Source organism: Schistocerca gregaria, chromosome 4, assembly GCF_023897955.1.
Source record: "Schistocerca gregaria isolate iqSchGreg1 chromosome 4, iqSchGreg1.2, whole genome shotgun sequence".
In the NCBI taxonomy this organism is placed as follows: domain Eukaryota; kingdom Metazoa; phylum Arthropoda; class Insecta; order Orthoptera; family Acrididae; genus Schistocerca; species Schistocerca gregaria.
The window spans coordinates 316,807,550-316,823,780 of NC_064923.1; the positions used below are offsets into that span (position 1 = coordinate 316,807,550).

Below are 16,231 nucleotides of genomic sequence, written 5' to 3' on the forward strand. Positions count from 1 at the left end.
CCTTCCTCGCCCTACATCTGTTAAGGAACTGCAGGCCTTCTTGGGGAAAATAGCATACTATCACAAGTTTTTACCATCTGCTGCGTCAGTGGCTCAGCTGTTGCGTCGCCTGTTGCATAAAAATGCGCCTTTTCACTGCGGCTTTCCAAAAATTAAAGACTGTGCTGAAACAGGCTCCGTGCCTGGCTACTTATCGACGTGGCCAACATCTTGTTCTTGCCATGGATGCCTCTCAATACGGGGTCGGTGCAGTCCTTGCGCACCGTTTTCTGACGGCTCTGAACAACCCATTGCTTATGCCTCCAAAACACTCACGAATGCCCAACAAAAGTATTCTCAAATTGAAAAAGAAGCTTCAGCCATTATTTATGCTCTTCATAAGTTTGGTGGATCCAAATTTCATCTTTTTACGGATCACAAACCACTTGTTTCCTTGTTTCATCCATCATCGCCATTTCCTGACAAGGCTGCACACCGCCTCCAGCGTTGGGCTGTTTACTTGTCTCATTTCCATTGTGAGATTCATTTCCAGCCAATGGCCCAACATGCGAATGCTGATGCACTGTCTCACATTCCCATGGGTCGTGATCTGGCATTCGATAGGGACAAACATTTGTGTTTCCACCGGGATGTTGCCAAGCAGTGTGTTGTGGACGGGTTCTCCATCACCGGGGACCGTCTGGCAGCTTCTACGGGTTCTGATCCTACCCTCTCCCGGTTTTACACTGCATTCAGAAGGGTTGGCCTGAGTGTCCATCCGCTAAGACTTCTGTCCCACTGCGGAACTACTACACTTTGCGCTACCGCCTCACAGCTAGAGATGGTGTTATCCTCCTTTCCACTGACAATGCTTCGCCACGTGTTGTGGTACCTGCGTCTTTGCATGCTTCGGTCTTGCGCCTCCTTCACCAAGGGCATTGGTGTGTCTCTCGCACAAAATCTCTGGCGCGCCGTCGTGTACTGACCTGGCATCTACCCTGAAATAGCAAACACTGTCGCTGCCTGCGGCCCTTGTGAGTCACGGGCCGCCGCCCCGAAGTCATCTTTGTCACTGTAGCCTTCACCTGAGACGCCCTGGGAGTGCATTCATGCTGACTTCGCGGGACCTTTTTTAGGTACTTATTGGCTCCTCATAATTGACGCCTACTCGAACTTTCCTTTCATTGTCCGTTGCACGTCGTCTACCACCGCGGCAACCACAAGTACTCTCGCCCACATTTTTTCTTTGGAAGGCCTCCTCTCCACTCTTGTTACTGATAATAATCTGCAACTTGCCTCTTCCAAATTTGCAGATTTTTGTGCTCATCACGGCGTTGTGCATGTCACGGCCTCTCCGTTCCATCCACAATCAAACGGTGAGGCTGAATGACTGGTCTGCACATTTAAGGCTCAGATGTGGAAACTCCTGACTTCTTCTGCTGCTGATTATGCGCTTCTCCATTTTCTGGCTTCTTACTATTTCACCCCCATGGGCAACCACAGCCTGGCTGAGCTCTTACATGACCGACAGCATCGCACACTATTTCATCTTCTGCAGCCTTCCACCTAACGCGCGCGGGTGCCTTCGCTTGGCCGGTTCACCGCCAACGACCTTGTCCGGGTATGAGAATATGGCAGGCGGCCAAAGTGGAGTCCGGGGTGCATCTTATGACACTGTGGCCTATGCCTGTATGAAATCCAGATGAACACGGGGGTTGCAGTGCATCATTTGGACCAGCTTCGACCTCATGTGCTGGCAACGCCTGTTCCGAATGCCTCTACACCACCTTCAGCTCTACGTGACGCTTGGGATCTTGGCACCTCTCATTACTCACAACGCAGCCCTCTCACCGCCATCTCAGTGCCAGTACAAGAACGGACGCCACCAGGAGACGTGCCCATACAGGAACCGGATTACCATCATCTGTTGGAGCCATTCTACTCTCCTCCTCCTCCTACGGACACTGACACATTGCCTATGCCTCCTGTTATATCAATTGTACTTGCTGCAACAGGCAGATTGGTACACGGGGCCCTAGCAGATTCTACCCCTATGTCTCCTGTCATCTCGACCGGTTATCATCGGGGACACTTCCATCCGTACGGGAAGCCTCCTCCTCGAGACTTTACGGCCAGTCAAACAGTGCCTATGGATGTTAGCAGTCTACAGTCCACCTCCATCAAGACCAGTGCAAAAAGTGTTGTGACTCACCGATGATTCAAAGTGCCGCCGCGCAATCACACGCGTCCTCTACATCCGGCGCTGTCTGCCAGCCATGCAGAAGGCATGCCACCTATGCGGCCAGCCAGCCAGCGGCCGCTAGACTTGGACACGGTGCTCATTCGAATGTTACCATGTTCACATGGCTTGCTTTGTCAACTTGCTCAATGACTTACATGTGTTGTGTCGTTTCGAAATATATGTGTTCAACTTGACGTTATAACAGAAAGAACATTAACATTTACTTAACCTTTTCAATATGTTTTGTCTTTTCAAGGCATGATGAGCAGATTTTTTATCTGTCCAATTATATAATATTTTCAAAAATTGATTATTTTTGTTCATATGTCAACTATCAGAAATGCTTATTGTTTACTAAGAGTCTACTTTTCTTTGTTCTAAGGTAGATGGACCACAGAAGAGCTGCTTACTCTACAGGATCGACACAACAAGACATATGTTTTGAGCCCAGTAGGTAACTTTATTTATTTTTATTTATATAACTCATGTTTATATATATAACTCATGTATGGATGGATATGTGTGTGTGTGTGTGTGTGTGTGTGTGTGTGTGTGTGTGTGTGTGTGTGTGTGTGTGTGCGCGAGTATATACCTATCCCTTTTTCCCCCTAAGGTAAGTCTTTCCGCTCCCGGGATTGGAATGACTCCTTACCCTCTCCCTTAAAACCCACATCCTTTCATCTTTCCTTCTCCTTCCGTCTTTCCTGACGAAGCAACCGCCGGTTGCGAAAGCTCTAAATTTTGTGTGTGTGTTTGTGTGTTTTTTTTTATTGTGCCTGTCTACCAACACTTTCCTGATTGGTAAGTCTTGGAATCTTTGTTTTTAATATATTTTTGCCATGTGGAAGTTTCTTTCTATTTTATTTACATTATTTATATAACTCTGTACATATAATTTTGGACACACACTTCATTCCTATGGGCAATGGAGTATAGAGCTTTCTGAAATATAGCAATTATGTTGTGAACATCCCACTTTCTTTTGTATATCATGTTATACTCCCCCCATGAACAATGGACCTTGCCAACGGTGGGGAGGCTTGCATGCCTCAGCGATACAGATGCACCATAGGTGCGGCCACAATGGAGGGGGGGTATCTGTTGAGCGGCCAGACAAACGCTTGGTTCCTGAAGAGGGGCAGCAGCCTTCTCAGTTGTTGCAGGGGCAACAGTCTGGATGATTGACTGATCTGACCTTGTAACACTAACCAAAGGGCCTTGCTGTGCTGGTACTGCGAACGGTTGAAAGCAAGGGGAAATTACAGCCATAATTTTTCCCAAGGGCATGCAGGTTTACTGTATGGTTAATGATCATGGCGTCCTCTTCGGTAAAATATTCTGGAGGTAAAATAGTCCCCCATTCGGATCTCCGGGCGGGGACTACTCAAGAGGATGTCGTTATCGGGAGAAAGAAAACTGGCGTTACACGGATCGGAGCATGGAATGTCAGATCCCTTAATCGGGCAGGTAGGTTAGAAAATTTAAAAAGGGAAATGGATAGGTTAAAGTTAGATATAGTGGGAATTAGTGAAGTTCGCTGGCAGAAGGAACAAGACTTCTGGTCAGGTGACTACAGGGTTATAAACACAAAATCAAATAGGGGTAATGCAGGAGTAGGTTTAATAATGAATAGGAACATAGGAATGCAGGTAAACTACTGCTAACAGCATAGTGAACACATTATTGTGGCAAAAATAGATATGAAGCCCACGCCTACTACAGTAATACAAGTTTATATGCCAACTAGCTCTGCAGATGACGAAGAAATTGAAGAAATGTCTGATGAAATAAAAGAAATTATTCTGATAGTGAAGGGTGGCGAAAATTTAATAGTCATGGGTGGCTGGAATTCGGTAGTAGGAAAAGGGAAAGATGGAAATGTAGTAGGTGAATATTGATTGGGGCTAAGAAATGAAAGAGGAAGCCGCCTGGTAGATTTTTGCACAGAGCATAAGTTAATCATAGCTAAAACTTGGTTCAAGAATCATAAAAGAAGGTTGTATACATGGAAGAATCCTGGAGATACTAAAAGGTATAAGATAGATTATATAATGGTAAGACAGAGATTTAGGAACCAGATTTTAAATTGTAAGACATTTCCAGGAGCAGATGTGGACTCTGACCACAATCTATTGGTTATGACCTGTAGATTAAAACTGAAGAAACTGCAAAAAGGTGGGAATTTAAGGAGATGGGACCTGGATAAACTGACTAAACCAGAGGTTGTACAGAGTTTCAGGGAGAGCGTAAGGGAACAATTGACAGAAATGGGGGAAAGAAATACAATAGAAGAAGAATGGGTAGCTCTGAGGGATGAAATAGTGAAGGCAGCAGAGGATCAAGTAGGTAAGAAGATGAGGGCTAGTAGAAATCCTTGGGTAACAGAAGAAATATTGAATTTAATTGATGAAAGGAGAAAATATAAAAATGCAGTAAATGAAACAGTCAAAAAGGAATACAAATGTCTCAAAAATAAGATCTACAGGAAGTGCAAAATGGCTAAGCAGGGATGACTAGAGGATGAAAGTAAGGATGTAGAGGCTTATCTCACTAGGAGTAAGATAGATACTGCCTACAGGAAAATTAAAGAGACCTTTGGAGAAAAGAGAACCACTTGTATGAATATCAAGAGCTCAGATGGAAACCCAGTTCTAAGCAAAGAAGGGAAAGCAGAACGGTGGAAGGTGTATATAGAGGGTCTATACAAGGGTGATGTACTTGAGGACAATATTATGGAAATGGAAGATGATGTAGATGAAGATGAAATGGGAGATATGATACTGCGTGAAGAGTTTGACAGAGCACTGAAAGACCTGAGTCAAAACAAGGCCCCGGGAGTAGACAACATTCCATTAGAACTACTGACGGCCTTGGGAGAGCCAGTCCTGACAAAACTCTACCATCTGGTGAGCAAGATGTATGAGACAGGCGAAATACCCTCAGACTTCAAGGAGAATATAATAATGCCAATCCCAAAGAAAGCAGGTGTTGACAGATGTGAAAATTACCGAACTATCAGTTTAATAAGCCACGGCTGCAAAATACTAGTGCGAATTCTTCACAGACAAATGGAAAAACTAGTTGAAGCCAACCTTGAGGAAGATCAGTTTGGATTCCGTAGAAATATTGGAACACGTGAGGCAATACTGACCCTACGGCTTATTTTTGAAGCTAGATTAATGAAAGGCAAACCTACGTTTCTAGCATTTGTAGCCTTAGAGAAAGCTTTTGACAATGTTGACTGGAATACTCTCTTTCAAATTCTGAAGGTGGCAGGGGTAAAATATAGGAAGTGAAAGGCTATTTACAATTTGTATATAAACCAAATGGCAGTTATAACAGTTGAGGGGCATGAAAGGGAAGCAGTGGTTGGGAAGGGAGTGAGACAGGGTTGTAGCCTCTCCCCGATGTTATTCAATCCCCGATGTTATTCACTCTGTATATTGAGCAAGCAGTGAAGGAAACAAAAGAAAAATTCGGAGTAGGTATTAAAATCTATGAAGAAGAAATAAAAACTTTGAGGTTCGCCGATGACATTGTAATTCTGTCAGAGACAGCAAAGGACATAGAAGAGCAGTTGAACGGGATGGATGGTGTCTTGAAGGGAGGATATAAGATGAACATCAACAAAAGCAAAACGAGGATACTGGAATGTAGTCGAATTAAGTCATTGTGATGCTGAGGGAATTAGGCTAGGAAATGAGACACTTAAAGTAGTAAAGGAGTTTTGCTATTTGGGGAGCAAAATAACTGATGATGGTCGAAGTAGAGAGGATATAAAATGTAGACTGGCAATGGGAAGGAAAGCGTTTCCGAAGAAGAGAAATTTGTTAACATTGAGTATAGATTTAAGTGTCAGGAAGTCATTTCTGAAAGTATTTGTATGGAGTGTAGCCATGTATGGAAGTGAAACATGGACGATAAATAGTTAAGACAAGAAGAGAATAGAAGCTTTTGAAATGTTGTGCTACAGAAGAATGCTGAAGATTTTATGGGTAGATCACATAACTAATGAGGAGTTGTTGAATAGGATTGGGGTGAAGAGAAGTTTGTGGCACAACTTGACTAGAAGAAGGGATCGGTTGGTAGGACATGTTCTGAGGCATCAAGGGATCACCAATTTAGTTTTGGAGGGCAGCATGGAGGGTAAACATTGTAGAGGGAGACCAAGAGATGAATACACCAAGCAGATTCAGAAGGATGTAGGCTGCAGTAGGTACTGGGAGATGAAGAAGCTTGCACAGGATAGAGTAGCATGGAGAGCTGCATCAAACCAGTCTCAGGACTGAAGACCACAAGAACAACATCATGTTATACTGTAGCTTGTCATCTAACTAGCAGGATTAGCCAGTTCTCTGACTGCAGAGAAGCAAACACAAAACATCTCCAATAATTGCTGACATAAAGCACTGTAGCACCCTGACACACACCCAAGATGATTGGGGCTTTACTTAATTATCTGCTCTTTTTATTGATTATTGTTATAGTGGAAATTACCAAAGATATGTCACATAACTCAAACGGATTGTTTCTTCTTGGAAATAGCCCAATTATTCTAAATTCATCTTTTATATCCTTTCATGTGATGTAGTATAGGTGGTATCTTCTTGTGTCTCCAGGCCTTTTCCAAAATATATCATGACCTCTTGTGATTTTTGAACAGTGTATTTACTATTACTAGCTGAAATTTGTTGCAGAGCTTAGGCAGTCAATTTCCTCCCTGTTTCAATCTTAATCTGTGAATACAGTTCGTACGCCCATAATTGTGATTGATAAATGTGGTCATGTCTGTTGATGAATGGGGGTGGAAGGTTGCTTCCCACTATTTGATCAACCCCAAACCCATATCCTCCCCTGACTCTGTCTTCTGTTCCTTCCTCTCCTATAGTGTTCCAAATCCCCATGATCATTAGATTCTTGTCTTCTTTTCTATATTGCAAGGGGCCAAGGGGAGACACCCATGTGTGGTCAGGATGGTGGAGGAGAGCATGTGAAGCATCCTCCACACTATTAAAACAGTGTTAAGAGTTCAGTAATTATATTCATTATGTTTGCAACTCAGTGCTTTCCACAGCAGCCTTGGATGAAGTCCCATTTAGCTACTCATAGGATTCCTGCTGATGTCTGGTTAGCATGGCTGCTGTTTGGTAGGCTGTAGCTGTTTGCAACAGTGCAAATACAGTACAAATATTCGGTTTCACACTGGTTGTTAGAGTGTACTCTATTCCACTCTGAATTCTGTGGTGACCCTTGATGACCCATCAGTGATCTACTCAGTGTCAAGAGCCATGTGGTCGATTGATCTCCTCCCCACTTGTATGGTAGAGCTCAGAACCCAGAGGTGCCTATGTGATGGACAGGCTCTCACTTCTGGCTTCTGCTACAACGCTAGTACAATCAGCATTTTGTGACGTGGTGGTCATGGAAGACATTTAAGTCCCTCCATCAATACATGGTAGGCAGTGAGCTGCAAGAAGTTCACCAAGTATAGTTCAGCTTATCGAAAACATCTTCGGCTAGTTCATGGGAGGTGCTGGAACATGTAGGACACAGATTCAGTACTCTATTCTAATCACAGAACTGAATGCTATTCCTGTAAATGCCATCAGTCCCAGTGATCAACTCCCTTGATAGCTGAAAATCCAGGGTATTTGAAGGGATTAGCATGGGAGTATATGTATGCGTCTTGCTTATTCTCTGTTGTCAGTAATCCTTGTTCTGCTACTTTCACTTAAGTTACAGTCTGTTAATTATTTCATTAGGCTCTCTCTATGCATTTTTGTGTAGAACACATGTCTCTCTCCCTCAGCTCTAGTTTTCTGTCTCTGTCATCTTTCTGCTGAATGTGTACTAAGTGTCTGGCAGCTTGTGACTGTACTGAAATGTGTATCTAGGTATGAGCCACTTGTGACGTTATTGGTTCACTACCACTTCAGTCTCTGTTTTAATTCTGCATGGTACTGACTGTGGTATTGCAAATGATTTTTTAACAAAAAATTCTAATTCCTTTCCGTTATTATTCTCTCTCTTTCTTTCTCTCTCCATTCATCTTCTGATTGTAACATCAGCATGTATACTTGAGATATAGTTTGAAGCATATGTACCAATGAGAATAATCCAGTCAATGAACTACTCATAGTATCTAACACTTTGTTCTTTTTCCTTATTCATAATGAATCCAACTACTGTCACATCAGTTTTTGCTGCTATTGATATTACCCCCTAATCATATAGCCAGCAATCCTTATCTTCTTTCCATTACACTTCACTAACTCCTATTATATCTAGATGGAGTGTTTGGCTTCCCTTTCAAAATTTTCTAACTTCCCTACCACATTCAGACTTGTGACTTCCCATGCTCTGACGCATAATGTTCCCCTTATGTTGGTTTTCCAATGTTCTCTCATGGTCAGCTCTTCCTTGGCAGTCCCCTCTCTGGGATCTGAACAGAGTACCAATCCAAAAGCTTTCTCCAATGGAGAGATCATCATGATGCTTTTTTCAGTTACAGGCCACATTTCCTGTGGGTACATATAATAGAAGTACCTTTAATGCAATGGTTTCTTTTGTGATTTGCTCTTCTATGACAACAGTTAATTATTACTCTTGCATACATATGCTGCAACATGAAACAAAAGTCAATAAGCTCACAATAAAATAAAATAATTGTCCTAAGCCACAAAGAAATTAAAGAATTACTACAATTAATTCACTGTGCATTCAGGTTAAACTGAATACAGGAAAGTTGCCAGTTGGTAACATAGGTGTGGCAGTACTGATAGGTAATGGTGGAAATCACTACAGTAATAGTTGGTTTGCTTGGCTGAGTAAGAATACCAGTCAGTAGGTGCTGAAGTGTAACTTTCTCTACAGAAATCTCACACAGGGATAGTCAACTTGCACAAAAGTAAGAGCAGTCTGATTCATTACCCGGCAAAGTCTAGGAAACTGAACTTTGTGTTCTGCTTCATGGCAGATCTTGTCATGGGGAAAGCCTCTTCAGAGAAGTCCATTGCCTGAGTACCTAGGGAAGTGATTCCAGTGGTGGTTTCCTGTTACCTTCCACTGATGATAATGAGGACAACACAACACCCAGTCGCTGAGCGGAGAAAATCTCAGACCCAGCCAGGAATCAAACCCTGGCCCCTTGGTGTGCTCATCTAGGAAACCACCAGTAAAGATCAGTGTACAGTGTTGGGAGGTGCTGTGTTTTGCTTGCTGGTAGCATTCTTGTCAGTCATAAATGTAACGATATTTGTCAGTAGTTCTGAATATTCTGTCAGTACATCCAGTAGGGTTTACAAGAGTTTCCATTGCCTTCTGTATCCTCATGCCATTGATCATTGCTGATTCTGCCACCTTTATGGGCAGTTACCCACATGAAGAGCAAGAAAATGTCCTCAATACTGTAACACATCCCTGCTTTAATTATATTGTACCATAACAAAGTTCCAAATAGTTTGTTCATTGCAGTGAACATGTGATGCTACATTTGTAGTTGATACTTCGTTGATGTTTAATCTGAGTGCTTGTTGTTGGAGAGATCCTTGCATTTAAATTTTTCAGTTCAGAGATATTAACTGCTTCCTTTAAAATAAGCATTCAAACTCCACTGTTTGACCACTCTTTGCCATTTATTCACAAAATAACTTTTGAACATAGAGAGAGTAGAGCTTCCACTTTCACAACATTACAACTCCTTGTAACTGATTTGTGAATTAACTTGTAGACAAGGCATACTACATCAACTCCATACCACACTCTTCTGCAATGTATTGGTTTGGTGGGCACAGCTACCAAAGTATAAATATATTCTTAATAGTATAGAGCAGTACATTCATTATTGATAATAACATCGCTTTTTGTATAATCTATGACCAATTTGTAACAAATTGGGGTTTGTAATTTAGTTACTGTAGCAGATTTTCTAATTAACATTTTGTGGTACATCTAGTTTTCCCTTAAAAGGAGTAGCCCTATATATTTATCATAAATTAACTCTCTTTTCAAGTTTGCTAACAACTATAATTAGCAACAAAATATTTTAGGAAACTAGTAACTTTTACCACAGTTTTTTGTGTTGCTTTAATGGAAATCTCATTTTGTGTATCTGCTTCAATTCTTATAGGGAATTGGCAACTTTTTAGCTCTACTGATTAAAAGATAATCACCAGGAATAATTTAAAGTCCTTTGTTCATTGCCTTGTAATGTATTGCACCAGCCAAAATGCAGCCCCACTGCAAATGCTGTTCTCAAACACAGGATGAGTTGGTTGATGTTCATAAGCAGCTGGAAACCACCCTGACTACTGTCAAACAATTGACAGCTGTTGCAAATCGGTGTGCTGGAAGAGCTTCCAAGAGTTGTGTACCTGTGATACCTATGTCAGAGGTACCTCAGGTACTTTCCTCTCCTGTAGATTCTGTCTCTCTGCAGAAAGGACAGGACCTGTCCTTACCCATGCACTTGACTGCAAGTGGCATGTCAGTGGTGGATCTAGGCATCCTGTACAGGGTGGATGGGGACCTGGGAGGGCTCAGGCTGTTGTACTGATCCCCCTGAAACTGAAACTGACCCAGTAGGACTCATTTCACCTGTTGTGGGGAAATCTTCTTTTCCCAGTGACATGAGGAGGCAAACACAAAATCGTTGACAGTTCAAATGTACAGCGAATGATGGTACCCCTTATGGAAATGGCAGCAAGTCCTGGAAAGGACACCAGGTGCACTTAGTGTGTATGCCCGGGGGCCTCATTCAACATGTTGAAGAGGCTATTTCAGCAGCCATAGAGGAAACAGGTTGCAACCAACAGCATATTGTGGTGCACATTGAAACAAATGATGCTTGTGGTCTGGGCTCCAAAGTCATTCTTGGTTCATTCCAGTGACTGGCAGAGATTAAAACAAATACCTCCCACAGGTGGTAGTGTTAAAATCCTAATGATAAACTGCCAAGGCATTCACAACAAAATTCCAGAGTTTGAAGTGCTCATGAAAAGCAGTGAAGGTCACATAATACTAGGTGCAGAAAGCTGGTTCAAACCTAAAATTGACAGCAGTGAGATTTTTGGGGAAAATTTAAGTGTATAGGCAAATGGGAAATGGAAGTGGTGTACTTGTTGCAATAGACAAAAAACTCAAATGCGCCAAAATGGAAATTTAAGCTGCATGTGAGATAGTTTGGGCAAGGCTCAGTATCAGGGGTGGGCATAAAATGATAATTGGATCCTCCTACCACCCACCAGACTCATCTCCTGATGTAACTGAAAGCTTCAGAGAAAACCTCTGTTCACTTGTAAGGAAGTTCCCCAATCATACTGTAGTCATTAGTGGAGACTTTAATCATCCAACAATTATCCGGGAAAATTACAGTTTGGTTAGTTGTGATTTTAATAAGACATCTTGTGATACATTACTAAATGCCTTCTCTGAAAACTACCTAGAACAGATAATTAGGGACCCTACTCATAATGGAGATATATTGGATCTAATGGCAACAAATAGACCTGACCTGTTTGAGGACATCCATTTCAAAACTGGTATCAGTGACCATGATGTGATTGCAGCAACAATGATTACCAAAGCACAAAGGACAACCAAAACAAGAAAAAGCTATATATGTTCAGTAAACTAGAAAAAAAACATCAGTAATGTTATATTTCAATGAGGAACTTGAAACATTCAGCGCAGGTTAAGAGTATGTAGAGGAACTCTGGCTCAGATTTAAAAGCATAGTTGACCGTGCACTTGATAGATATGTACACAGTAGAACAGTTCATCATGGGAGGGAACCTCCATTGTATACATTCACTGTAAAGAAACAGATATTACTGCATAATAGATGTAAAACAAAACACACATCTATAAATAGAGAGATGGTGAATGAAATACAGTCGGCTGTCAGGAGACCAATGCCTGATGCCTTCAGTGACTACTGTAGCAGAATATTGTCAAAATACATTTCACAAAATCCAAATGAATTCTGGTCATATGTAAAAGCTGCTAGTGGCACCAAAGTTAGTGTCCAGTTCCTAGCGAATGAGAGAAGAACTGAAATTGAGGGTAGCAAAGTTAAAGGTGAAAGGCTTAATTCTGTTTGCAAATGTTCCTTTACAAATAAAAACCCAAAAGAATTGCCCCAATTTAATCCTTGTCCACTGAAAAGATTAATGAAATAAGTATTAGTGTCAGTGGTGTTGAGAAATAGCTGAAATTGTTAGAACTGAACAAAGCTCCAGGCCCTGATGAAATCCCTGTCAGATTCTACACTGATTTTGGAGCTGAATTAGCCCTTCTTCTCACTGCAATCCGTCATAGATCTCTCGAACAAAAACCCATCTCAGTTCTTGAAAAAAGATACGGGTCACACACATCTACAAGAATGGTAGTAGAACTGATCCACAAAACTACCGTCCAATATCCTTGACATCAATTTGTTGTAGAATCTTTGGAAATTTTCCCAGCTCAAACATAATGAGGTATCTTGAACAAAATGACCTCCTCAGTGCAAATCAGCATGATTTTCTAAAACATCAATCATGAGAAACTGAACTTGAACTTTTCTCACATGACATACTGAAAGCTTTAGATCAAGGCAACCAGGTAGATGCAGTGTTTCTTGATTTCTGAAAAGCATTTGACTCAGTACTGCACCTACACTTATTGTCAAAAGTATGATCCTATTGGGTATCAAATGAAATTTGTGACTGGATTTAGGACTTTCTGATAGGGAGGACACAGCATATTATCTTGGATTTAGAGTTATCATCAAACGTAGAAGCAACTTCAGGTGTGCCACAGGGAAGTATGTTGGTATGCTTGCTGTTCATGTTGCATGTTAATGACCTTGCAGACAATATTAATAGTAAAATCAGGCTCCTTGCAGATGATGTGCTTATCTATGAGGAAGTACTATCTGAAAGAGGCTGCATAAATTTTCAGTCAAACCTTGATAAGATTTCAACATGCTGCAGAGACTGGCAACTTGCTCTAAATGTTCAAAAATGTAAAACTGTGCACTCCACAAAAAAACGTAGTATCCTATGACTATAACATCAATGAGTCACTTTTCAAATTGGCCAACTCATACAAGTACCTGAGATATGAAATGGAACAATCACATAGGTTCATTCATTGGTAAAGCAAGTGTTAGACTTCGGTGTATTGGTGGAATACTGGGGAAGTGCATTCGGTCTACAGTAGAGATTGCTTACAAATCAGTCATGACCCATCCTAGAATATTACTCAAGTGTGTGGTACCCATACCAGATAGGACTAACAGGGGATATTGAATGTCTACAGAGAAGGGAAGCACAAATTGTCATAGGTTTGTTTAATCCATGGGAGAGTGTAACAGAGATACTAAAGGAACTGAAATGACAGACTCTTGAAGACAGATGTAAACTATCCCAAGAAAGTCTATTAATAAAGTTTCAAGAACTGGATTTAAATGATTACTCCCTATATATCGCTCACACATGGATCATGAGGATAAGATTAGAATAATTACTGGATGCACAAAGGTATTCAAACCATCATTCTTCCCATGCTCCATACATTAATGGAACAGGAAGAAACCCTAATAACTGGTACAATGGGATATAACCTCCGGCATGCACTTCACTGTAGTCTGCAGAATATAGATGTAGATATAGATTCTGTCTGTTCTAGAGCTTTTCTTGAAAGTATTTCTGGGCCAATTCTTTTAACATGGCCAAACCATTTATGCCTATTTTTCTCTTAGTTTCGTTTAGGGAATTAACCTAAAGGTTGTTTCAGTGTTTCATATTGTTTCATTCTTATCCTGTCTCTTCTTGTATTACCCAGGATCCTTGTAGAAAGTACAATTAAAAACAGTAATCATCTAGACACACCGTCAGGTGCATGACAAAGCATAATTACAATTTCTCTAGTGAAACGTAATAAATTTGCACTCTTTCAAATCAAAATTTACATTGTAAGTGCTTGAATAATTAATTTCATAAACTGTTCTTTAAACATAATTATATTATAATTTCACTTCCTATTGTAGTGGTTTCTTATGACAATTCATAATATTTTATATAAATTACTTTGTTCCAGTTTGTACTGAGAATGACAAATATACAGTGTGTAGCATTGCACACATTATTTTATAAAGATTGGTCATAGTCGCGAGTTAAAATGCAAAAGTATATCCAATGTACGTAATGGAATTGGCTGAATCGGTTCATATTCCAAACCAATTTATTGTGTTCTACAATACTTCAGCCTCAATATGTTCCATTACAACTTTTATCTTCTCTGTTTGACAAAGCTTTTGGCATATAGAGGGTGATTGCTTATAATAGAATCTTTGACCAGAATCTAAACAGTGTCGTTGATTGAACCCAGGGCCATGACATTTTGATTAAGGGTCAAAAATGCTATCCCTAGGTTACTGTTGCCATGACAATCAGCTTAGCAGACACAAAACCTACATATTGGACTCAATGGTAGTCTTTTATGTGGTGTCTCCTTCCCTCCCCAACACCATTCCACTGAAATACTATAGTTGTCTCAGCCCCTCAGTATTTTATTCCAGGCAGCAATCACAAGTGTACCTACTTACTTTTAAATTTCTCCAAACATTCCACCATTACCTCCAACACCACAATTCCTAAGCTGTGGGGTGCTACAGTGTTTTTTACTTTCACAGCATACATGTTTGGTTAAAATTCTTCCAGTTCTTACACAAAATCCTGTGACTTTTTTTTATCAATATGACTCCCTTGTCACCACCACCCACCCTACACCACTGCCACCTACCACTCCCACCTATCTTACTCCACTGCCACCTACCCTACCCAACCACCACCCAACCTACTTCACTGCTAGCCAGCCTACTCCACTGTCACTCACCCTACTCCATCACCCCCGCTCTACGCCACTGCCACCCACCATACCACCTGCCACCCATCCTACTCCACTGCCACCCACCCCACTCCACTGTTGCTCACCCGCCACGTACCCTATCCATTGCAACCCACCCAACTCCACCGTCACTCACTATACTCCGTCACTACCCACTCTAAGTCACCTCCACCCACCCTACACTGCTGCCACCCATCCTACTCCAACACCACCCACCCTACTCCACCGCTACCCACCCTACACCACTACTATCGAACCTACTCTAACACCATGCACCCTCCTACACACTATTCCAAATTACTCGACCCTATCACACCCTAATCCACCCCAGCCCATCTTAATTCATCACATCACACCCCTCTGCACCACAGTGCACCACACCCCACTCTGTCCTATCACACTGCACCCCAACCCACCATTCTCCACCTGATCACATCTCAATCTTTTCCATCACACCACATCCCACCTAACCCACTACCATGTTAATAAATTCTCCATTCCAAAGAAAAGATTATGATACTGCGATGAATTAAATGAAATTCGTAAACTACATCTTTGTTCTTGAGCTAGGGGGTGTTGTCTGCAAATCAGCTGTAGCAATTAAATTGAAAAGCCTCTTTGGCCAAAAAAAATTGTGATATACCTACCAGCAAGACACTGAAAAGAAATGTTCTCACTATGTCAATAAACTAACTTTTATATGTGGGTTCCAAACATTTAATAAATCATTTTGTTATCCTTGTGATTTCATTTTTGATTGATATCCCTTTCTGTTCCTTTTCAAGACACATGAAGAAGCAGTTACTGACCTGATATCATCTGTACCACAATTATCACATCACCATTTCCCACTCTTATTGTATCAGATAGGAAGTAAGTTCCGAGATGAAATGAAACCACGGTTTGGTCTAATGAGAGCAAGAGAGTTTATTATGAAAGACTTGTACTCGTTTGATACCTCAGTTGAAAATGCAGAAGTCACATATGACACTGTAACTACAGCTTACAGCAACATCTTTAAGGAAATAGGGGTTGAATGTATGAAAGGTAAGTTATTATTGTTGTTCTATATCTAGCTAGTCTTTCTTATTCAAAGTTCAAATATTTTAATAATACCTA

The 16,231-nt window shown here is 41.2% G+C and overlaps 1 protein-coding gene across 2 annotated transcripts in view; it reads left to right on the forward strand.

The window, feature by feature from the left end:
- Window positions 1-16,231, forward strand: part of LOC126266962 (probable proline--tRNA ligase, mitochondrial) — a 102,042-nt gene that overhangs the window by 50,318 nt on the left and 35,493 nt on the right. For both annotated transcript variants that reach the window (XM_049971685.1, XM_049971686.1), the window contains exons 3-4: window positions 2,604-2,671; window positions 15,898-16,159. In XM_049971685.1, the coding sequence (XP_049827642.1) occupies window positions 2,604-2,671; window positions 15,898-16,159 (330 nt within the window). The remainder of the gene's footprint in view (window positions 1-2,603; window positions 2,672-15,897; window positions 16,160-16,231) is intronic.